This window comes from Pezoporus wallicus, unplaced genomic scaffold, assembly GCF_028554395.1.
Source record: "Pezoporus wallicus isolate ANWC-B61680 ecotype Strahan unplaced genomic scaffold, APGP_CSIRO_Pwel_v1 scaffold_2584, whole genome shotgun sequence".
Taxonomy (NCBI): Eukaryota; Metazoa; Chordata; class Aves; order Psittaciformes; family Psittacidae; genus Pezoporus; species Pezoporus wallicus.
The window spans coordinates 6,463,250-6,487,913 of record NW_026642851.1 but is presented as its reverse complement, the minus strand read 5'-3'; the positions used below and the strand labels follow the sequence as shown (position 1 = coordinate 6,487,913).

Below are 24,664 nucleotides of genomic sequence, written 5' to 3'. Positions count from 1 at the left end.
TAGAATCTTCAAATACAATCAGATTTTGTGATGACTGAAAACCCTGGTACAGGGTTTTCACTGATACAGTGAAATCCTCAATCAGATTGTTTTCATTCTGTTATTTTCAAAATACAATATATTGACACTTCATACTGTACCTTGTTGTCAAGGAGGAGCCAGTCTTCTGGACACCCACCCTTCGGTGGTGGTGCAGTGGGAGCAACAGTTGGACGAACAGTAGAATTAAGTCTTTCACAGATGAATAACTCAACGCTGCCACAGTTGAGATCATTCCATGTGCCTGAAAGCAGATTAGAATAAAAGAAAAACAAAATGCAACTGAGACTGGGATAAAAAGTGTACTTTCCTAGTATTTCTCTCCCCCAGAAATAATAAGTAATCTTTAAATATGTTCCTCAGAAATATTCAGGTCTCCAGCAAAATATAGCATATGAATATTTTGTCTGAGAACAGAAATATTTCAATATTGCAAACTCATATCATTATGAAAGCTGAGTTTTAGTTCAAAGGCTTAGCTCACCTCTGTAAACATCTATAAGACTTATAGAATCACTCTATCTATATAAGGTACTTGATCTTTGTTACCTTACTACCTGAGATTCTAACAGTCTTATAGTGTTCTTGGTAATTTTCTCCTAGAGGAGGGTGATGTAAGAGTATAACATTAACATCATCATCCCTATTTTGTGGATCAGGAACTTGGTAATTTTCTCCCTAGAGGAGGGTGATGTAAGAGTATAACATTAACATCATCATCCCTTTTTATGGATCAGAAACGAATGAAAAAATGACATTAATTTCATTAGCTGCAGACAGTTACAAGGTAATTATTTACAGCAGAGCTAATCACATCTTACGTTTAATGGAGATATTTTCATAATTCAGTGAAGTTAAGGACATAATTCATCTTATCTGAAGATCTCCCAAACAGGACATAGCATATGATCCCCGAAGTGTTCATTTCCTTCCATTGACTTCTAATAGAGCCTAAGAAGACTACCTCACCTACAGATTTCGAGGCTAGAAATGCTAAAAAGTAAAAGATATTAACTGCTCCAAAGAAGACTAAGTGCTTGGCCAGTGAAAGCACAATTACTTCCAACTCTCTGTATTAACGGATGTTTGTATTCACTTTAATTAAAATAGTGTATATCATTGTTTAGTAACAAAGACATGCTCAAGTCCTAGATTATTAGGAACTGCACAAATGGTATTAGACAGCTGATGTCCTTGAAAGATAGTCATAAAATGGACAGAGGTTAGAGGAGAAACAATACTGATTCTATCTGCAGATGGTCTGATACTTAACTGATTTGTTCACATTAAAATTTTCTGACAAAGCGAAGAATGAAATTGCAGATATAATCCAATGGGTTAAATACACAGAAATGCACACACAGCCCTCCCAAGCCTGTGCTACACCTGCAGACTGAATGGTACAGCACCCACCTGTCTGGGTATACATGACCACACAGTTTTCATCATTATTTGCAAAATTGGGTTCATTTGGAGCCCAGGCAACATAGTTCACTGGAGATCCATCCATCCACCTGAAAGAAGTAATTTAGGGGAATTTATAATTCTTATTTGAATTTGTTAACTTCTCTTTGTGAAGGACATAGTTGAGATTTGTATTTTAAGTTTCCTATTATCCTAGCTTATGAACATGTTGTTCTCTGGTAAAAGAAAAACAAGACCTTCCACTTTTGAATTAGTAAAAAAATCATTATATCAACTGCCTATTCTGTTGACCTGGACCAGGTCTGAACTAACCATCTCGACTGGTGGTCCTAGCCTTTCTTGGTCTCTGAGCATTGATAGCCTGCAAGAAACACAGCAGTGTGGCACTGGACCTGGCTTTCTGTGGAGCACAGAAACAGAAATCTGAGCCTTGGGTCCAAAAAGCAATACTGGAAGATCTTGTAGGGTAAGAGAGAGCTTTGAACATATGAGGGACCGCTTGGAACCATTTTGTTAAACAAAGAAAATCTTTAATATTATGCAGCTATTGCTTTCAGTTGTGCAAAAATCGTTTCCTAGTTTGGTGATTCACAAATTTATTCTCAAAAAGTAGCCAAGAAAAAGTGAAAAAGCCTCAGTGTGCTGGAAGGAGGAAAGTCAGGTGGGTAATCTGCCAAGACCAAGAGCCACCAGACATCATCAGCTCCAGGGCAATTTAGTGGTTTTCCAGTTTTGGAGACTAAACAGCCATAAGTGTGTTTTTGCAAGTGAACTACAAACAAGGAATTCAGCAGGATGTCTGGCTGCTTCCAGTTGCAAACCTCCCAAGCTAAATAGGAAAAAACAGTACATAATAAACCAGGAGAAATATTATAAAGACAAATAGCAGCACCACCATCCAGCAGGGAGGAGGATGAAACTGGTGAGGAAGCAACGGAGAACTGTACAAACAACAATGGGTTTTGAGCAATGGGTGTTATGTAGAAAGCAGGAGCCCCAGGAGATGAGACTGTCCAGTCTCTGTGGCTTGTGGCCAAGAAAGACATCCAGAGGCAACACAGGAAAGAATGAAATGAAGATGCTGAGACTCATAAGACCAAGCTTCAAATCCCAAGAGTAGTCTCTATAAAAAGAGACAGGGACTGGGAAGGGAAGAAGAGTGCCACAGGAGATATGTGTCTGTAACTCATCTAAGGCTCCAGAGGATATTTACAACGTTCCCAGGATACTTTGTTTCCCAAGACATCTGTAGAAGAATAATGACTCCATGTAGCTTGAAGCTGTCCTGCCCTTGGCTCTGACAGTACAACCATTTGGAAATTACCTTCCAGACAAATGTTCTCCAGTATTGAAATTTCATCTCTAAAAACCACCATGATGACTCTTCCTGCAGGTTTTGAGGGTTCTTTTTCTTTGATATTTGAATGTTCTGTAATGTCAATTTTATCTTCCATCTAACAAAGAAAAGGGGGTGCCCCTGCACTGACTGTGAGTGAACATCTCAGCCTTACAATACAAAAGCAGAGTATAGAACCAAAAGAAGAGAAAATGGATAATGAAAATATTATGTGAGAAGTGCTTCCCTGAGGACCAAGATCATATATTTAAAACTTTATGCCAAAACATGTCTGTAGACAGGTTGTGGCTGTCATTGAGCTTCAACAGTCTCTTAGAGACATCCATGCCAAATATTCACATCATGAGTCTGGCAAACTTAATTGCTTTTTACTTACCCGAATGTCTTGTCAAGGCTCACACTTAAGCCAATATAAAAACTATTTCCCCAGTCTTTATAGAAAGCCTAAAACAAAAAACAAACAAAACAAACAAACAAAAAAGAACTTTAATGAGCTGTAAGAAAGCAAATTTCAAACAAAATAAGCAAGCTCTCAAAAAAATGCTTTGGTTTCAGCTGTACAGTTGCATAGTATGCAGATGTGGAATTCTGTGCCTGAACTGCAAAATGCAGAATTTTCCTCAAAATTCCAGTATTTAAGGTTTTTTTAAAAGCAGAATGAAATGAAAAAGAAATAGGGCAAGGTTTTTGAAGGCTGCACCCTGAGAGTGTCCTTGAAAAGAAGCTGAGGATTTGTCTACATGTAGCAATTTAGCAAAATAATGATTATGGTAAAGCTCCTAAGCCCGTGAAAGGTGGCACTGATTTCTTTTATGATGGGGAACATATTTTGGTATTTCACAAGTCAGTGAAAAAGGTGCCTCAGTGCAGGACAGAACAGTGCATTTTCCTAAATAAAACACGTTTCTTACATATTTCCAAAGGAAATTCTTTTCACTTTCACCCTCAATGACAGCAAGATCACCAGCATTCTTCTTGCAAAAGTCCCTGGCTTTTTCCATAGGCATTTGTTCCTTGCTGAAGTAGTATTCCTTGTGATTATATATTATCCAGTCATCTTCACCAACAACATATTCATCATCTGCAAGGTAAAACGCCAAGTAGTCTGTCATAGAAATTAACATCATTATATGTTAACTAATTTCTGTTATTGGAACTACAAGACTTACTGAATGTAGAAGCAGGCTCTGGTTTCAGTGGTGCTCCTGCAATTTAAATCAACAACTGAGTATGCATCTTAGACATGTCTCAATGAATTATATTTATACAGGTGTTAGCAATTTAATTCCCAGTAATAAAATTGATCTTACTCAATATGCCTATTTTTGTCACACAGTTTCTCAGAATAGCTGAGAAAAAAGGTGTTACATTCAGCAAAATACCATGTTAGTGCCGATCACAAGTTAAGGATAGAGAAACTATGCCCAAATTTAGGCTTCTGTATCTCACTTCCTTAACCTGCTGCGTATACATCCCAAACTTACATGTGTATCGCATGGATGAAGTCATTGTTTCAAACTGCTTTTACTCAAATTAAAATGCATTAAGTATTTCGTTGCGCTCGATAGCACAGCTGGCTCTAATACATGTAGATAGTGCAATCTGACCTGGAAAGGGTATTCTTATATGCCTTCAAGAGTTGTTTAAGAAAGTTATCTTACCTTTTTTTATTTGACAAACATAGCCTTGCATATGTTCACAAAATAAATCATTCCAATTCATGTAAGTGTAGCCATTAAACACACCACATTTTTCATTTCCATCATAATTGTTTGGTTCTCCGTGTGCCCATTTTTCAAAATTTACCTATAGTGGAAACACAGCCTTGTTACTGTCTCCTGTTAAAGTGAAACAATTGTCTTATATATCATCCTGTTAAAGAAGAATGTACTTCATTTGATCTCGTAGTCTTTCTTGTGCTTTGATGCCAGACCTTGCAACAAGAAGGACATGACCCTTGCGTAGCATGATTTGTCAGTGTATTTATAAGCCCTGTTAGTCAGCCAAGAAGCTGTTGACTTCTTTGTTATCAGGAGACATGAAGTTCTTCTGTCAAGCTTTAGAAAGAAGCATGGAAGTAGCGCTCTCTGATCCCTGGGTTGCTTATTCTGCTCAGATGTTTCAAACTAAGATAATTCATCAGTGCTGTCATAGGGACTTAGGCCCTGCAGACCTCACCTACTTAAGACAGTGAGGGAAACAAAGCCTAGCTTGTGTAGACATACAAACTTATTTTTAACAGGAAATGACAAATGGGAATGTAGAGATTAGTACAACCAGATTTGCTTAGATCAAGAGAAATACTCCATCACCTTTGGTGTTATTTCATTATTCTAAATGTCATACTGTTATCTAAAACTATGAACTATCAAAAGATAAAAACAGGAGAGGTTGAGAGAGCTGTTTGCCAAGACATCCAGTGGAAATTAGACAAAAAGCTGGAAAAATAAATTATTTACTCACTGGGGAGCCATCACTCCATGTAAATCCACTGTCGGAGTCCAAAGCACTTAAACCCATCCAGTAAGATAAGTGAAGATATTCCCTCTTTCTGAATGATTACGAATATAGACAATCAGACAAAGTGCGAAACAGAGAAGGAGGGGGTATATCATTACATTATTCTCATGTTTGACATGTTTTGATGCTTGAAGTATTATTTGAGACATTCATATAAAGTAATCATTTATGTGACAAAAAATGCCCTGGCACTGTATTGCAGTGAAACACAGAGCTTCATGGGAAAGATCACAGGTGTCATGAGTCCAGAAATATTAAGTTAAACATAAATATATTTTAAGGTCTTAGCTCCACCAAGTAGCTTAAACATCCAAATTCAGACCTGTCTGTACACATAGGCTTGATGTAAACATTTATACAAGCACATCAATAGGTCAGGTTCAGTCTCCCAGTTTTCCTCCTTAATTAAGGAAGCTAAACAGCACAAACTCTTCCTTTACTCAAGAGCATTTCATCTACTGATCAAATATAAATAAGCTAAAAAGATCAGTTTGAACTCTCTCTTTGAACTAAATGCAGTTGAAACCAGTTTTGATGATCCTTCTTGCATTTTTGTGTTATGTTCAGGCTACTTCAATGCGTAACACCACCTTCCAAGAGGCCTACCAAGAAATCCTTTTGGTTACCTCTTTCTACCCATTTCATTCTGCCACTTCGCAAAGATATACACAATCTTGCAGAGCAGAAAGTGATCATTTCTGCCTTTCAGAAAGGTGATAATTTTTTTTTTGCTATATTTAAACAATGGACTATGCAGATACTCACAAGCCAGCTATTAGGTTTTGTTCTTCTTCACTGTGGATACAGGCCAGATCTCCTCCAATGGCTCTGCAAAAATCTCTTGCACCAAACCATGTTTGCATTTTCTCCCTTCCTTCCTGAAAAATCTATAGAAAGTGGACCACTAAATACGGTGCTGTATATTACTGAAATTTAGAAACAGAATTCTAGGCTTCTATATTTCTTCTGGTCTTCTGGTCTCTAGTTTTATCACTTACTATTTAATTGTGCAACCGTAAGCTTGCGGTCATCTAACAAATTTGATTATGGCAACTGTGCTTTTCCTTTCATCTCAGACTCCAAACTTCAGTTCAACCTATATACAGCACTTCATAGCACTTCCCAGCCACACTACTTGGTGATGATACTGGAGACATGTTACCACAGACTACCTATCAGGTAGGCAGGGTAAAATCTCCCTTCTATGCATACATGAAATATATTCTCATTTGAAATTACAAACATTTGCATTCAGAAATTAAACACCTACTTTGAAGCAGGAGCTGCTCTGAGGAACGGACTGCCATCCTTCTGGGCATGATGGGAGAGGGGGTGTCGTTGGAGGAGGAGGGGGTGTCACTCCCTCTACCAGCTGCTTGCAGAGAAACATGTTGTTTTCTTCACAGTTCAAAACATCCCATAATCCAGCTGAAGTTCCTGTCATCATGGCCACACAGCCTGGCTCCCTTCCTTCATGAAACAAAATTTTCAGATCTTATTGATAAATGCCTGCGTCTTTTCAAAGCATATGTTACTTACTTAAGAGTAATCTGTCTCCACTGTGTTTGGATGCCAGTTGCTCACAGTTACTCACATGCATTTCAATTATATCATAAAAAGAAACGTTATCATTTTTACATTATAAATACATTATATATTTACACTATACTATGAATCACTTATCAACACTATCAAACAACAAAGAACAAACGATCTCAATAGAGACATGCAGTCCCAGGTGGTCTACTGGAAGGAGTTACCACGACCCCCGATTTAATCCCTTTGGCACAAGCGGAAAGTTGCACTGGTGTTTCTGCCACTTTATGCCAGTAGAGTTTCTAAACTGCTATTTAGCTTTCATTGGACCCCCAAAGCGGAAAGTTGGTGGCCACGTACCAGGCATTCCTGCGTTCCAGTGTGTGAAGGTGACCACATCCCCACTAGCCCACTTGAACGTCCCCTGCTCCTCTGTGTCTGAGAAACCAATCCAGAAATACTTTGCTGGATTTAATCCAATTACAGAAGTCAGAAAAGCTTGTTCGTACCTGTGAAGAATAAGTACCAATCGAATGTATCACATTTTATCATAATTTGTTCATTTCTCCAAACCGTTCATTGTAGCAAATCTGATAAAGTTACGGTGACTTGTTAATATGTGGGGAAAGATCAGTATGGAATGAGACGTTCTAATTGTCATGTAATCATAATATATTTTTTTTAATTTATATTTCAAGGTCATGTAAATTGATTTTTATTTTCTATTTTGGTAATGTGAATCATGTTTAGAATTTAGAGTGATTCTATTTTCATTTTGTAATGCACAACGAACATAAGCGAAACAGTACTAGTAATAATGTACATAATATTATTCATTCTGCATGAATAAGTGCTAGTGTTTTACTGAGCTTTATGATAACATCTAGATGTTTAAATTCTTCTAAAAAAGGGTGTGTCTCTAGATTTTCCTATTGCAGAGAAAAGGCTGAAAAGCTCATATTCTGAAGAAATAAATAGTTGCATGTTTATTTTTTTTTTTAGTTCAATCAGTTTTAAACAATCTGGCAATCTGGGTTTGTTGATTAAAAAACCCAGAGTCACCAACAGCTTAGGCAGGTAATAGCAATGGCTTGAATGCGTATATTGATGACATAAAAGACCCTGATGTATTTCGTAATGCTTCTTCAGTTCCAACATAAATTTCCGGCAAGGGGGCGGTACCACACCAGACACTGAACAACTGCAAAGAAGAGATTTCTGTTTGGTCCTTCCAGCCTCGTTGCACCTAGGAAAGGACAAGAATTATGTTTCCATACCTGTCTCTCACAGTAACCAGGTAACCTTTGTTTTCTTCACATATTTGTTTTGCTTCTGAAAATGTTGCTGGCAACTGACCCACGGAGTAACAGTAGAAGCCGTGCTTCATCCAGCCCTGCCAGTGTCAACAGCAGAGATGCACAAGAGCGACTGTCAGATGGCACACCACAGTACACTTCCAAAAGCCACATTAATACCACAACTCAGGTCAAAATTAACATCAGAAGCCATGAGAAGAAACAGAGGATAATCAAACACAGCTTTTGTCTCCACAACTTTGTGTCTTGCCCCTTGATAAAGGACACACAAGGGGTCTCTGTGAGCAGTGAAACATGGTTATGACTTGGAGCTGACAAGCACGGTCACAGCCACTTTGCAGCCTCTTGAGTAGCCTGCTTTGCCTTCTCATCGTGCAAGTGTAGCTGTTGCTGGAGGTTACAAACAATCTGCAACAAAAGTCAGCCCACATATTCCTGCCCCCTGTGGCGGATTGGTTGAACCAAAGAATGCAGCATGCAACCCAAGACCAGTGGGATATAGCATGAAAAAATACTGACATGAACTGCAGAGAGAGGCTTTTATGGATGAAGTGACCACTTCTGCACTAGGAGAGAGCTGAGGGGAGTTCTCATATAAGGGAATAGAAAAAAAAAATCAATCTACTTTTTTATTAAATGAAGACAAATTTTCCCCATTGATCTAATCAGCAGTTTTCTAGGGCTCCACCAGGAACAGTCAAAATAATTGACTTAATGGTAACATCATGGGAGTGAAAGTAAGAAGAAACAACCTTTCACTGCTTTGGTTTTATACTTACTTTCTGGCAACCTGGGTAAGTAACCTCATCTTCTCCAGCTTGTTCTGCCAAAGGTTTTCTTTTACAGACATAGCCGAGTTTCTTTTCACAAGCACTGTCAGCCCAGGATCCATCCTGAGCATGGTAAGAAGAAAACACAAAGAAAAGTGAAATCTAGAGACATACAGATCCAACAAAAATAATCACCATCCTCAGAATGAACCCCTCTCTCTTTGACTGGCTGAGGCCATTTCAGCTCTCTTCCTTGCCTTTGCCTTCTCCAAAACTCCAAAACAAGAAACACAATAAAGACAGCAAGGGCCACGTTTTCTCAGAGGTGTGAGAAGGAGGGTTACATGCATTAAAGATTCAGTGGCCTACGTGAACAGGAGGGAAACATGCTGTTCCACTTTATTCTCACCATCATGCTATTTATTATGTTCATATAACCAGATGATAATAGAAAGGAAATGCTGGCTCAACTAAGCATAAAATACATAAAATGCATTGCTTGAGTTTTTTTCCATAGTATCATATGTCATTTTATGCTGACCACAAAGCAAGATAAATTTTTTTTTGTACCTAATATTTTGTGCCTCCAGTAACATGAGACTCCAAAGTAGCCCTAATAAACCTATATTTTAGGTGTCTTAGGGGAAACAAGGAAGTCCTTGCTCCAAGAATCATACTATGCAGCTATGATCAGCCATGTTGAATGTGGATGATGAGTTACTTCCCCCAGTTTCAGATGGGAGATTTACTGTAGAGCAGACTGAGTCTCAAAGCAGCACACTGCTTCTGGTGCTTCATCATACAACTTCCCCCACCTGGTCTTCAGTCTCTCTCCATCCTAAAATATCCTGAATTAAGTCAAGTTCATAAAAAGCTTCCAAACCCCTGTCCTTTTTACCTTTTATCCAATTTTTTTGTCATGTTTTCCTTTGAGAGGGCACAAAGGAGAGAAGAAAGCATGAAAATGGGAGAGGGATTTTTACCTCTCCCTTCATAACGATGCAGTCTGCCTCATTCAGTGTGTGGGTCGGCTCTCCATGATGCCATTTGGTATAAGTCACAGGTGTCCCATCACTCCATTCAAAATACATTTGAACCCTGAGGTCATTTAGACCAATCCACAGCTCATCCTCCGGCTCTGGGAACACAAGGGTAATTGTAGGTATGGGCAGATCTTAAAATGGAGCAATCACATCTCATGCCCGCTTTTGACCAAGGATATTTTAAAAAATACAACAAACATCTAAGATCATGGTTACAATGATCAAATGAATAATAGTAACAGTGTAATTTCAGATAAAATACTTACTGTACCCAAGCTGAGACACTGTAAAACTGTACTCTTCAATGTTATGAATACTCGCCAGCTCTCCGTCTTCTTTTCTACAGGAAGACTGGGCTTCTTTCCATATTTTGGGTGCTCTGTAAATTCTATAGCAATGACCTGCATAGGCCACCCAGTCTCTGGGGCACTTAAAAGGCTTTAAGTCACCTAAAAAGATTATTTCAAACAATTCATGAGCAGTCCTATTAAGTGTTTTCTTTTAATCCAAAAGAAAATCACTTGTACTGACTTGAATTTGAAATATTGGAGCACATACTGGCAGAGGAGAGAAGCAAAAGTCTGAGAATCACAAAGAACACAAACCAGATTTTTCCACCCCAATTGTGCTGGAAGCTAACAAAAAACACTTTTCCAGGATTAAATAAATGCTAAATAATTTGGCATGCAGACTTTCAGGACACAACTCCCTATTAAATCCCCCTCTTTGTGGCTCTGGGTACAGCCATGTTTTACAGAAGAGGGGGTCTTTTCCTACATAGGGAATTTATCTTACTGAATTTGGGAGATTTTGCATATTACTTTCTGGAAACACCAGGTGCTCAGGAGACAGTTGGAGCTCCTGCACAGCCCAAACCATATATCAGAGGCCCCAGACGTGTTTATGTTTTACTAGACATGTCAGAAATCCCAGCTGCACAGAAATGCCTCACGCTTCATTCAGAGGCTATTTCTTGGTGTGAAATTAGAGTGGCCAGCCAGGTTCCACAGCTTTGAAGGTTCACATGATCTGCACCTACACAGTAATCTGAAGAGTGCAGCATGTGCACCCAATGTTGGCATGTGATCAACTACATTGTTCAGTGCTCCCTGGACACAGTTTTGACTGGCACGAACTTGCATTGCCCTGAACAGCATCCAGGCATGGTCTGGAGGTTACCAGGGGTCAGAAACCATTCTCAGTGAGCCCTCTGGATGCAGCCAGAATGTACAGAACACCAGCTACGATGTGCCATTCATACCCTGAGCCAGAGAATAATCTTATATATTAGCATACATGCAGTTCAGTTACTGTAGAGTTAGTTACAGGCTAGGAATTCCCAGGTGAAGTAATTGCACACCTTTCTTCACACAGATAAGACCTAGTCTGCCTCAGGTGGAGAGGGAACTCAACTGGGAAAAGGTGCCAGCCCCATATTCTGAATATTGCCTTTCAGAACATTAAAAAAAAAGGGTCAGAGAGAGCAGGGGGAGTGTGAACTCTGGCTCACATCTTTTAGCAGGACACATCATTACTGTATTTTTCAGAGTACAGGATATTCATTAGTATCTTCTGGTCTGGACAACATGACTAAATATATAACACTGCTTCCTTTAGTTCCCTTGGATCCCTTCAAAATGATGAACAATATCTAGATATCATCTTCAAAATAAGAAAATTAAAGTCTTCTCAGTGTTTGACCCAGGTCAACAAGTGTAATCCTTTTGTTTTAACAATATATTGTCACTGTATATATGGCATCTCCCCAGTATTTCCCACTGACTACAAAAATAGCCTTGTTTTTCAATAAACATACCTGAGGCAATAGTGGAGGAATCCAAGGAGGAGTTTCTCTTTTGGCAGATATATCCCAGTTTCCGCTCACACACCTGGTTTTCCCATTTGCCGTTCCTGCCTTGGAAGGCCCCACATATTTTTCCAGATTCCACAGCGGGATTTCCTTTAGGAAAGAGGCAAAGAATCCCTCTGTTAACACTGAAAATTTTCTCCTTATCACAGGAGGGAGCACACAAGTCTTTTGCAGTTGCAAAGCCTCTACTGAATTATTCTTTAGAGTGATAATTCACTAGATAGGTGACAAAGGAACACCAATGGGATGGCTGAGAGGGTTGGCATTTAAAACATGAGACTGGCCACTCTTCTCCCATGCACTGGTCAAGAAGAAATTCAGTGTATTTGAAGCATGGCAGCAGACAGAAAGAGTTTTATAAAAGTTCATCTAAGGCACAATTACTTATGGGGTGATAGTATAGCAAACAACTCAGCATCTTTTACAGCGGAACACGGGACATGGAATGTGCTTTTTAGGTCCACAGGAGTGCTCAACCTTCGGATTTCCTTGTAGTCACAGCAACTATTATGAAAATACGTAATATGGCAACATGCGAGACGGTGAATTGTATCTTAAGGAAATAATATGGGGAAGAGAAGAGAATTTTAACCCAGACACTGATCATCTTTTCAGGAAAGTGCACTTACCTGGAGCCCAGTTTAGGTATCTGAAAGGACTGCCCCCAGTCCATTGCCAGCCACTGTCAAGTGCACTGAAAAGACCAGTCCAGAGCTTTGCATTGACACTCAGGTCACTAGTGAGCCCTAAATGGCCAGAAGAAACAAACAGTAAAGTTATTAAATGCCTCTGATTTTACAAGTTATTCGCTAAAACTTAGAGCATGGAAAACCAAAATGTGCCATTGTAGATATCTTTTTTCTTTAATATAGGTTACATTTTTCCACTATTTTAATCCATTTTTTTTTGTGAGAAAGGGACAAACTTTTTTAAGGCCTGTTTTCACAAGGTAAATGTAAGTATCCATGTTAAGGCTCTTGGAGATGATTTACATTTTAAACATATGCATTAACTTGCTTGTTTGATGATGTTCTGGGTTTTTTACTTTACCTAATAAATACATTTCTTCACGAACGTCTGTGATACTTAATAATTCTGCATTCTGCTGCTGGCAGCTTTTTCTTGCTTGGTACCATGTCAAAAGTGACTCTGAGTTTATCTGATAGTGAGTTCCTGTCACAGGATTTGTTTTCCAAAGGTTGTTGTGGATGGTGTCTATAAAACATGATAACAGCTGTTTGACAAAGACAATCATACTTGCCAACTCCGAAAATAAAACCTTCATTGCAGACTAAAACTACATAACTTTATAGTTTGCTAAACTTTTACATATAGTTTGCCCCACTTAAATATACTTTGTTCAATATTAATAATACATTAATCACATAAGGAATTCTTCCTCCTTACAAACCTAATTTTTCTTCATTAACACTGTTCTTTATGTTATCTATTTGTCTCACAGTTCAGTCCACATTAACCCACTCACTGATATATTCTACCTGTACACATGCCTTTCTTTACTCATGCAGAAAATCTCCAAACCCATTTCTGACCTTAGGACCCCTCTTATGCTCTTCAAAACTTCTCAACATGACAGAAATGATCACTTCCAATCAGATGTAAAGTGAGGGTGAGGGCTAAGGAAGTTGTGCTGGGAATATTGGAAGGTTCTGTTGGATGTAGGCATAAGGAGCACTGGAGCACTGGAAGCAGGTAAAGGCCACTGCCCATATCCTGCACCCTTCCATTCACTTCAGCCTTCCTGTTTTCCATCCTACAATACACCACTGTCTCCTGCTTCCCTGTATCTCACCTTCCCCATCCGTTGCACTCCTTCTGACTTTCATTTGCTCATGCTTCTCCCTAGTCCTAGCACTTTCTCTTCCTTTTTCCATCAGTTCCAGTCACCACCCTCAGAATATTCCCTATATGCACCAGTCTCAGAAACACTATAGGACCACTCCTCATCTCTGCTGGAGAAACAGTAAGAGTGAAGAGCAGATACCTCATTTTGCTATTGTGTAACTCACCAGTGAAAGAGGCTAGTAGAATCTAGCTCACTGCCCAGTGCTAATCATAGAATCATGGAATAGTTAGGGTTGGAAAGGACCTTAAGATCATCAAGTTCCAACCCTCCTGCCATGGCCAGGGACACCTCACACAGGGACATGTCACCCAAGGCTATGTTCAGATTCCACATCCCAAGGAGATTTTGGCTGTGAGAGAGGATGAAAACTTTGCTTAATGACTTTCCTGAAATCTTTATAAATAAATTACCTTTTAGTGGACAGTTTCCAAACAAATGGTCTTTATCAAAGTCTGAAGAAGTTGCACACCAGAGAGAGCCTGCATCGTCACTCCGGGGGATACACTCAGTGTACCATTTACCATGGAGCTTAAAAGGGAACACGCAAGGTGCGCCAAAGGCATTTCCCCCCAGTGTATAGATATCTACAGAGAGAACAATAGATCAGTAGTAGTCAGTTGGTGTCAGACATACAGCACAGTGTCTGCTCATAGGCAGCTCTCCATGGACACACCTGAGTAGTACAAGAGCTCAGCTTATGAGTAATTCATTACCACAAAGACTTCCCAGGCTGCTGTGCTAATGAGGTGTGATTATGGAAAGATACTCAGAATTAAGACTCTCAAACAACTCTTAATTTGCCCTTAGACCAACTTCTATCTAACTTTTATTTTTCATTGCTGTCTGGACTACAGTGTCAGAGGTGCTCTAGACTCAGCTTCTCCCATTGCATACATACTTCTGTCCTTGGATGATATTTAGGTTCGTTTTGTATTTTTTTTTCCCTGTATGGTTGAAGAGGCTTGAAAGGAGATATTTTTATTATTCATCATGACAGGAAGCTATATCTTAAATTTGTAAGTGTCCTTGCTGGGGAGTAAACTCTCCCATCTCTATGTAGTGTAATTTCCTGCTATCTAACAAAGTCATGACAAACTTCATTCCAGCTGGAACCATTGTGGGTCACAGTCAGATTTTCAACCCTTGTTACTTAACTTCACACCCTACCAGTGTCACAGCAGAAAAGAGGTTGAACACTCGGGCCACTCTAAACACCCCCAGAGGGATAATAATGCATGAAAAGGAAATCCAAGTAACAGAAAAAATAAATATTTAAGTATAAGACAAATCAATCAGACATGTTTTGAAATAGTCATAGGTTTTCTCCTGCTTTTGCTGTACAAATAGATTTCCCATTCTCCATTACGATTATATTATAGGCCTTCATCATTTTATTCTATCACTTGGAAGAATTGCACTTTCCAAATTATGCAGAAATAAATACAGTTGTATTTGCCTGCTTTTCTACAACCTATTCGTAGTTAGCTCTGCTGCTGGTGTCACTGTAAGAAAAGGATTGCTGCATGGCAAGCAGGAGGTGGAATGCTTTGCAAATAGGGGCAGTCAAGTTAACTAGAAATAGAGATTAATTTTCAGTACTCACCCTCGTAGCGCTGAGAGCACATGCTGTCTGCAGTTGCATAGATTTTCCACATGCTCCCTTTGCCTAATGCTTTGGACAACCTAATTTTCTTCCCTTTCCCTTTGCCATAGTTGAAAAATAAATCCTTGCCATAGGTTGCAAGCATCTCATTTCTACATTCCCACCACTGGAGCTCATTCGTCCTGTTGCAGGATTCCAACGTGATGGCAGCCTCTTCATCCTTGGAGAGCACTCCTAGGCACAGCTTGAGCCCCACACTCAGCAGCTGCTTGGCAGAGATCCACCTGAACTGTTGAAACTCATTGTGCTCATCACAAGTAGTAGTTATGACCGAGCTAGAGTTTTGAGCTTGGGCACAGAGCTTGCTATCTTCATTATAGAATGAAAATATCCCACTATCTATAAAATAAAATGAGAAAGCAAACATCTGAAGAAAGATTTTTTAGATCAGTTACTTGCTATTTGACAGTCTGCTACAACAAAAGAATTGATATATAAAGTCCACAGAGAAAGAAATCAACGTTAATCAATCAGTATGAAGGATATTCATCAATATATTCTTAAGATGCAAGCAAAGCAGAAGCTGAAAATACATTTCTTTCAATAGAAATCACTCTTCCTCACTCTTGTTCACATCCCTCCCTAAAGCACAATGTTCTCAAAACACCATTCAAAAACGGCTTTTATTAAATTTAATGAGTTCTTCCACCACCCCACAGCCCATTAAACAGGCTTTAATTCTGCAAGTAAAAAGACTTTTTTTTCTTGAGCTATTAAAAATCATTTACATACTTCAAAATTCACCCCAGAATATTCAGTCCAGAACGACTTTGTGGTCTTCAGCTCAACAAGCAAGGGGTGTATTCTTCGGGTTTGGTTAATTACTTTTGAAATTCTTGGCAACTGTGCAAAAAGTTGTTTCTTCACAAAGTTCAACTTGCGAGTTTCTCAGGAGGGAAGCTACAACTTGCAGCATCATCAGTTCAGTTCTGAGCACAGTTAAGCTAAGTACCCCAAGTGCCATTAATAGCTACATTTGTAAATAGAAATGCGAGACACTGCACAACAGCATTTTGTTTCTTAGGAGCAGCTTCAGAAAAGGGACATAACTTCAGCCTGCTCTGAACCCTGACCATTTTTGCAGCTCACCTTAGCAATATCTAAAAGTGAAAGGAACATCATCCAACTCTCTCCACTGTGCCATTGAGCTTTACTGACACCCAAGATTCCTTGTGAAGGATAGAATGGGCTTTCATACCACCACCACCACCACCCCCCCCCTTATGCCCAAGCTGCCAGGAGCAGTTGAACAGCCTTAGTGAGTTTGTCTGAGAGGCTGCAGACCTGAACAAGGCAGATGGCATTTGCCCTGGCACAGCTGTCCTGCTGCAGTGGTTCTTTGGTTCTTGACAAGGTTAGCAGAGGACGGGTTAGAGCCAGCTTGGTCTGACCCAAAAATATGCAAAGAAATTCTCCTGTAGTAGATTAGATCAGTGTTGGCAAGTCCCTGCTGCTACTCAGGCGATAGCACTGGACTCCCCCATTTCTCTAGCTGGGAGCTTCCTAAGGGAAAGAGCTGCAGACACACCATCATTTGTTTTCCTCTCAGCCGCAGAGTATCTGAAATATAACAGACTGAAGCTTTTAAGGTCCATCCTAAAGCCATCAGCATGGAAAAATTGGATTCTACTACACAACAATCAGTATGCCATAGTCTATATGAATGAAGAAACTCAAAGCACACATCAGCCAGCATTTCTGTGCATGCTGAGGATGCTCCCCTGCACTTCTGAGCTCTTCTAACCCCCAGAGGAGTAATTCCAGATCAGCTTTTGTCTGCATTCAGCTGGCTGACTTTCAGGGACCAGTACTGTCTAGATTATGCTTACATCTCTTGGCATATTTCTTTCATTTGTGCGCTACCTTCAAAGCTGTTTTAAGGAAGCAGAATGACAATATAGATACCACCAAATTTAAGAGTTGAATAAAACTGTTTCAAATTACATGCTGTAACTAGATCTAAATTCACTGTTCACCAAGCAGGGACATCAGGGAAGCATGAGAAAAAACTTGCAAACCTTCATATTCAGCAGAGGACAAACACTTACCGGATATTTGAAGAGCTGTACTAGAGGAAAAGAGAAATGTCAGGAGCAGGTAGACAGCCATGGCCAAACGTTTGACTCCCTTCTCCCCTTCCCGTCAAACTGATGCTAAGACCAACTCTGTGCCTCGCAAGAAAACCCTCATGCAGTGAATCACCCTTTCTTGTTTTTAAGACCCAACAGATGCAGGGAAGTTCTGAGCTGCAAATAAGGAAATAAGGAACTGTATCATGTCACATGAGTAATTTTGAAATAATACATCGATGAATAAACTTTGCTTTCTAAGTTAGTTTTTCTATTGTATAAAATTTTTGTCTTCCATCGAAATACGAGATCTAAGAGCAAACATTTTAGTGAGGATTTTTGGAGACGTACCTTACAATTCAGGATCATTATTTTTACAAAAAGGTGACATGAATGTCTCTTCACCAGAAATAAAGGAAAAAAGGAAAAAAGAAGAGGAAGGTTTGTCTGTAGCAATAAATGATGAAAAAAAGCCACAGTGCAATGCAGTACTGTGAAAACTTGGCTTTGACACCTTGCAAATCAAGTACCTGTGGCTCGGAATCAGAGAGAACCAGAATTTCCCATGTCTGCAGTTCCACAGAAAAGAGAAAAACTGTAGAAAATAGGGCCTGTGTTCTTCAGGAGGCACCTCTCCCTTCTTTTGCTCCATTCCTGGCCATATGCAGGAGCACTGGACCCAAACTGATAGCAACAACCAAAGAAACTCCAAAAAGAAACCACAAAGTTCTAGGAAGAAGAGAACCTGTAACTGGAAAACAGTGGATTTTCAGCTATTACTAGAGAGGAATATGGAATGCTGCCACCTTTTTCACCCCACTGGTCTGTGAAAGTTTGCACCCTTAAAATGCACACCCTTCAGGCATCCTGACAGAATTTGGATAGTTAGCTTGAAAAAGCTCTCTCCTTCATGTTAGGTAAAAGAATTAGACAAACATAGAGGGTAGGGAAGAGAAAAGGCACTCCTGTGCAATGTTTGCATCCCTTTTTGCTTGTGGCCTTTGAAAAATTTCTCTTACTGTATCTTCAGGAGAGGCTAGTTTGGAGTAACTTCCCCAATATTGTATTTGCAGCAAGTAATTTATAGGGTCTTTCCCTGAGAACTGCTGCTGTTCCAGGCAATAAAAGCCCTGGACACCTACATGAAGGTGTGGGATCCTGCTTCTATTGTTCTGGCTGAGATGCAGATGTCTCAAAAGGTAAACAAGGAATTAGAGCAGAAAAAGAATTACAAGAGTGAGAGAAAATAGTGGGACCTGAGGGCCAGCAGGTACAGCTAGACCAAAAACACGGAAAGAATGTGAGCCTGAAAAGGACACTGACACCTGAAGGAAGTGAGAGAAGAGAGAAAGCTGCCTCCACAAGGCAGCAGATGGCCAATTACTCAGTAAATTATGATGCATATGCGAAGATGGCTGCACTGAGTCTGAAGTAAAGAATTCTGGTACTCCCCAGCATGGGAATGCTTAGCTCTGCAACCTCAACTTCCCAATTGTCCTTGCTTCCTTGTTCAGGAACTCCAGATGTGCAGATGGAAAAAGTATTCTTATTTATTTAGGCAGGAGAAATGTAATGTCTTGTGGTTCTTCTGTACACAACATCTCAGCATCTCCAAAGCTACTGTGAGGCAACAAGTGGAATTACAACAGGGAAAAGGAAACTAGTTCTATTCTGAAGAAAGATCAGTGTTTGGTAAAGGACTGTGAGTGACAATCTGCTGAGACAGGATGAAAAACAGTAAAGCATACTAAGGTCAGCTTCACCTCAGTGTTTGTATGCTTGCCTGAGCAGACCCCATCACAGCCCAAAGAGTGGGAAAGAAAATGAGAAGATTGCAAAGATGCACTCCAGCATCTTCACTTGGCAAGGCACAGGCTGACATTTTAGAAGTGGCAAGGAAGAAAGGCTGCCGGATTTCGTGTTGAGTCAGCATTGTTCCTTCAGCAATCTCTGCTCCCAGGCAGGAAGTTACACTCACAGCCTGCAGATTCACCACCTTTCCTCTGAAGCTTGAGCTCTTCTGGAGAAAAGGGGAAATGAAAGTTAAACACAAGGGTACCCAGAAACGTACAAATGTGCAAAGATGCAAACCTTTACGCACTATCAAATATTGCCAAAAAATCATTCCTCAACTGCCCACAGAAATGCATGGGTGAGTTCATCCAGGTTCAACCAGATGCTTCCCTAGAGAAGTTAAATATATAAGAACAAGTAGTAATAGGACCTGGCTCTAAACTGAAAGAGGGTAGCTTAAGATCAGATATTAAGAAGAAATTTTTTATTGTCTAAACTGCCAAGATCAAATATAAGAAATCTTGGCAGAATCAGAGGATTATGGGTATGAAATATTAGTTAAAAATTACCTTTGCTTTTTTATCCATCATGTATGTTTCATCTTATTACTCAAGAAATTATTTACCTTGTTCTTACACCAAGAATATTGCAAAAAAGCAAGATCTCAGTTCCTCTGTGAGTATATATTTATGCAATATGCAGCCTGACACCTCCTCTAAGTAGGAGCATCTGCTCAGGAGACAAAGCAAGAGGCCACAAGAGCAAGATGGTTCTAAGGCAGCTGACCTATCCCTACAGAAATAGCAGTAGTAGAAACTGGCTGAAAGAATTGGTGAAGGATCAGAATACATTGAATAACAAATTATGCTTCATCCATATGAATATGAATCATTTCCAAGAAGACACACTGTTCTTTTTCAGTCAAGTAGAGCAACAGGAATGATTTCCCCAGCCCAGTCTTCAAAACATTCTTGATGTACTCCTTCACTTGTCAGTAACATTGCAGTTTAGCAGCAGGAAAAAAGAACATAATGTCAGATCACCAAATGATGTTTGGTAAAACAAGCACGCAAGAACTCAGTCCAGGAAGGATGTAAATAACATGAGAGCACGGAAAGAGAATATCATTTCAGAAAGTACTCTCTCAATTTTTCTTGCAATTACATGATCAGTTTTGTCACAAGCATGACCAAAGGAATGATGATATAAAAACCTAGGACTGGACCCTGCATTCAGACAGTCTAATAAATGAGCTGCCATCACTGAGAAAACAAAACAAAAAAAAAAAAAAAAAATTCCTGTATAAGTCCCTAGGTAAAAGCCTTTGATTTAATCTTATATTAAAATTAGGTATTATTTAAAGTGTTCAAGCTTGTTCGTTTCTCTGCCTTCAATCAGTCCTCATCTTCAGCTAGCTACACGGAACTGTAAGGATTTCCTGTGCTCTAAGTGCCATCTCTGCCATGTTTGCTCATTTCAGTGGGAACTGAAATTCCATTGTATTGTAGTAGGGGGGCAGTAAACCATGCAGCTTAACTTTCCCCCTCTTCTGAAAATCTTTCAAGTCATTCACTCACTCTTTCTATAATAAGCAGGCCAAGCAGATCAGAGCAGACCTTCTGGTTTGGTACCTCCTGTTTTATCCATACCCATTTGTACAGGAGAGCAGAACAGACATGCGATTTCACAGAAGCAGCTACCCCTACTGCCAGCTAGTAACTAGCACCGCATTTTAATTCTCTTCAACTCAAGAATGATGTTGAATTTCAGGCAGTGTTACTGGGTGAGTAAGTTCAGAACTATCCAGGCTCTAGTAGCTGGATTCTCCATGATACTGTTCAGCTATACAGATGTATCAGACAGTATCTGAGGCAGATACTGCCTCAGATTGTGCAGGGCCCCACAACAGGACTGAACTTCCTTCAGATAGAGACTGCATCTCTTTGCTGTTTGCACAATGAGGGTGGGATTCCAGCCAGGGCCTCCTGACCTTCCAGAATCCCTTTCACATACCTTGCTAGGCAGCACCACTTCTCTATGTAACTGAAGCATCATCCTCACATTAATCAGCCAGTTTGGTGGTTTCTGGCATGTAAGCCACATCAGGGGGCATGAAGAACCATTAGAGCTGCTACTCCTTGAAAAGACATGCTCAACCAACTATGCATTAAAAATGGAAACGGTGGGAGGGACAGAGGCAAGGAAGTAACTGGGTGAAAGGGAGCAGAGCCGGGGAAAAGTAGTTCCAGCACAAATTGCCCCATCTTACCCACATGTATATGTGAGATTTTTACTAAATCACTGAGCTGACATTTTTGTCTTGGTTTTAAACAGACAATCCTGGGACTGGTTCAGGAAAATATGGTCAATATGTTACTTAATCACAACTTCAGATGGAAAATCTCCCCAGTTGTAACATCTCCTTTTTAATTTTATTGTTACAGTCTTATATAGACATGACTATAAAATGAAAAAAAAAAAAAATTGTTTAAAAAGTCAAAGCTAGTTACTGTTTTATTTCACAGAACAAAATCTGAAACTATTAAAACAAACCTTGTAAACCTTTGTATGCAAGTGAGGACTCATGCAGGATTTGCATCTTGTAAGATTTACAAAGATGCATATTAACTCCACCCTGGGGAGTCTAAGATTTCCATAACTGGTAACTGATCCAGCCATTTTAGAAAGGAAATAAAATCAGTAGTAGCTAATACACTGGTAAAGATAAGTTATGCTTGACTTCAGCACACACCCCACAAACTTATGCTGTGTATTGAGAGGCTACAGGAGAACAGTACCAGTGTGTGATCACCCTAACACCTGTCCAGCACTCCTGTAAAAGTTCTGAACACATAGAAGTAACGTTCCTCCCTCTCCTCGGTAACTGTCCTGTAAAGAAAGAAGTTTTGTCATCACCTTCATTACCTCCCTCAGACCAATCAACTTGCAGGCAGCCAGAACACTGGCAGTTAACGCCAACCACACTTTCCACTCCAGCAACCTGTCCCCAGATTTTACCTGATTAAATTTTAGAATAAAGAAACTACAAGAACTACCTACTTGGTTCTCTGGGATGTGTGTAATTGTGGGAACTGAAATTATATCAGAAAAGGATTTTTTCTCTATGTGGTTCAAAGAGGATGTGCCTGAACACAAACTGTCATCCAGTAACTACCCCTGTAGTTGAATCCCTAGCAATGCCTGAAATATGGTAGAATTAGAGATGTTTGTTGAATAGCATGGAGAATCTGTGCATTAGCATGGCTGGAAATAAATCTGCCGCAGAAACTTCAACTCTTGAGAGCCTTCTCAAGTGGATCTGTCTACATTTTACTTCCTTTATTGCATCCATTTCTATTGTTCCATTTAATAACTAGTCAGTGTTATCTCTTTCCTTAAGACCCACCCACCAGTGTGGGCCATCAAATCAGGATATCTGAAATCTTACACATGATACAATGGTTACAAAATAAAGTAACTGCTGTAAATAACTACGCACACACTGCAACTGGCTAATGCGGTATTTGCACATGAGAAAATGGCTTTGGCTTAAATCTAGTTGCATAATTTTATTAAAACAAGGCACATTTTATTTTATTACATTACATTTTACATTACATATTACATTGCATTTCATTTCATTACATTAAAGTGTTGCATGTTCATTCCGTTCTATGTTGGTCACAAGATCCTTCGTGTCACTAGTTCCAGGAACAGCATCACTATTAAAATACAAATTGTTCTCAAAGCTGTCATTTGTTGACAAGCGATTCTTCCTTCTTTTGTAGAAGAGATAACCTGCAAGGCCACTTCCAACTAGGATGAGGATGACAACAATAACTACAATTCCTGTTTTACCGTGGTTCAATGCAGGAGTCTTCTTGTCCTTCGTCATTGCTGAAAACAAATACAAAGAAATCAAGAGGACACCACATACTCTTTATCTGATTACTGGAAACAATTTCTTTAGAAAGCATGATCCTTTAAGCAAAAGCATTCCATTTGTTTCAAAATAATGACAGGCAAATTAATTGATTTTTAATCTTAACACTGCATACATCACAAATTATTATTTTTAAATCTGTGTTTGGGCACTGAATAGAGGATATTTTATCCTATGCTCTTAGGAAATAGATATATCAGAAAATGTCAGAGACATAATACAGAATACGATTTGTTCTGTTTATGATATTACATGAGATTTTTGCTACTTGAAAGACAATATTCTTACCCTTTGTAGGCATTTCAGCTGGTGGTACTTCAGCTGCTGGTGGCATTTCAATTGCTGGCATTTTGAAACATTGGAAAAGAATTATGTTATTATGTTATTCTGGTTTTTATTTCTATTTTTTTTTTTCTACATTTGGAAAATACTGAACATCATACTCAGATAAATATATAATACACAACCTTGCATACTGAAAACACCTAGTTTTAGTCCAAGCAAAGCTACATCTGGCCTATCAAAAGGCACAGCACCCTAGTCTACTGTATTCTGGTCTCCTATGTAGTTAGTTATATATACTAGCAGAAAAGAAGAATCATCAAATTGTTCCACGGAGATGGACATCACTACAAAACCACAAGAAAATCTACATAGCATCTTCAGGACAAAGATGATCAAACATAATCCTCAGTATAATTACAAATGTAGTACTTGTTATCTCATAAAAACGTAACAAGTAAAATAAATTTGGTTTGCCAAGAGACTTTCATGGCATACCTACACAGGCAACTGAAATCACTCACAGACTCCAAAATGTCTTAGCACATATCACATCCAAACTAAAATGTTTGTAGCTCACTTAAAATTTAATATCTGGACCATGAAATCTGGCTTGCTGGAAGAACCTGAGACCCCTTTCCAGGCTCTGGGCAGCAACTGCTGACACTGGCATCAAACTGATGAACTGGGATGGATTGAGGTTCCTCTCCCCCTAGAATATACCTAGTTACTATCTCTAGCACAGCCAACTAGCACCTATTGAACTACTGAACAGTACTTTGGAGTACCTCCTTACTTACGGAATAAAGTTAGATTATTTATGAAAGAGACCAGCTACAAAATTTCAGATTAGTGTCTTAAAAACTACCTCAATAAATAGAACACAAAATTACATCTATTCTATTGGAAGGCTTCAATCACAGTTTTGCATTTACAGCCTCTTCAGAAAACAAGAAATATAAGCCATATTTTACTAAGTAAAATCGTGTTTTTAACACCTAATTTATTAGCCTATAGCCTATAGTGTTTTTAACACCTAATTTATTAGCCTATAGCCATTTAGTTTGGTGGTGTTTGGGTTTTTTTTTTTCAATTCTGCAAATGGAGCATTATCGCAGCTTTACAAAACTGTGTCAAGCCAAGGTGCATTTCTACAACAGTATAGGACTC

General features: G+C 39.3%; 2 protein-coding genes across 5 annotated transcripts in view; both read right to left on the bottom strand.

Moving 5' to 3' along the window:
- LOC130611631 (macrophage mannose receptor 1-like) overlaps window positions 1-17,729 on the bottom strand; it is a 30,598-nt gene extending 12,869 nt beyond the window's left edge. The window contains exons 1-20 of the mRNA XM_057432542.1: window positions 17,455-17,729; window positions 15,347-15,745; window positions 14,154-14,327; window positions 12,927-13,091; window positions 12,506-12,622; window positions 11,823-11,966; window positions 10,273-10,455; window positions 9,947-10,101; window positions 8,973-9,086; window positions 8,155-8,270; window positions 7,238-7,386; window positions 6,612-6,811; window positions 6,107-6,228; window positions 5,285-5,372; window positions 4,483-4,627; window positions 3,991-4,026; window positions 3,733-3,902; window positions 3,198-3,265; window positions 1,453-1,553; window positions 141-283 (exon numbers count right to left, since the gene is read on the bottom strand). Coding sequence (XP_057288525.1) covers window positions 141-283; window positions 1,453-1,553; window positions 3,198-3,265; window positions 3,733-3,902; window positions 3,991-4,026; window positions 4,483-4,627; window positions 5,285-5,372; window positions 6,107-6,228; window positions 6,612-6,811; window positions 7,238-7,386; window positions 8,155-8,270; window positions 8,973-9,086; window positions 9,947-10,101; window positions 10,273-10,455; window positions 11,823-11,966; window positions 12,506-12,622; window positions 12,927-13,091; window positions 14,154-14,327; window positions 15,347-15,745; window positions 17,455-17,515 — 2,850 coding nt within the window. The 5' untranslated portion in view covers window positions 17,516-17,729. The remainder of the gene's footprint in view (window positions 1-140; window positions 284-1,452; window positions 1,554-3,197; window positions 3,266-3,732; window positions 3,903-3,990; window positions 4,027-4,482; window positions 4,628-5,284; window positions 5,373-6,106; window positions 6,229-6,611; window positions 6,812-7,237; window positions 7,387-8,154; window positions 8,271-8,972; window positions 9,087-9,946; window positions 10,102-10,272; window positions 10,456-11,822; window positions 11,967-12,505; window positions 12,623-12,926; window positions 13,092-14,153; window positions 14,328-15,346; window positions 15,746-17,454) is intronic.
- A 4,846-nt stretch (window positions 17,730-22,575) lies between these two features.
- The window catches only part of MRC1 (mannose receptor C-type 1), a 60,447-nt gene continuing 58,358 nt past the window's right edge, over window positions 22,576-24,664 (bottom strand). For all 4 annotated transcript variants that reach the window (XM_057432538.1, XM_057432537.1, XM_057432541.1 and 1 more), the window contains 2 exons: window positions 23,501-23,554; window positions 22,576-23,166 (listed from right to left, as the gene is read on the bottom strand). In XM_057432538.1, the coding sequence (XP_057288521.1) occupies window positions 22,916-23,166; window positions 23,501-23,554 (305 nt within the window). In that variant the 3' untranslated portion in view covers window positions 22,576-22,915. The remainder of the gene's footprint in view (window positions 23,167-23,500; window positions 23,555-24,664) is intronic.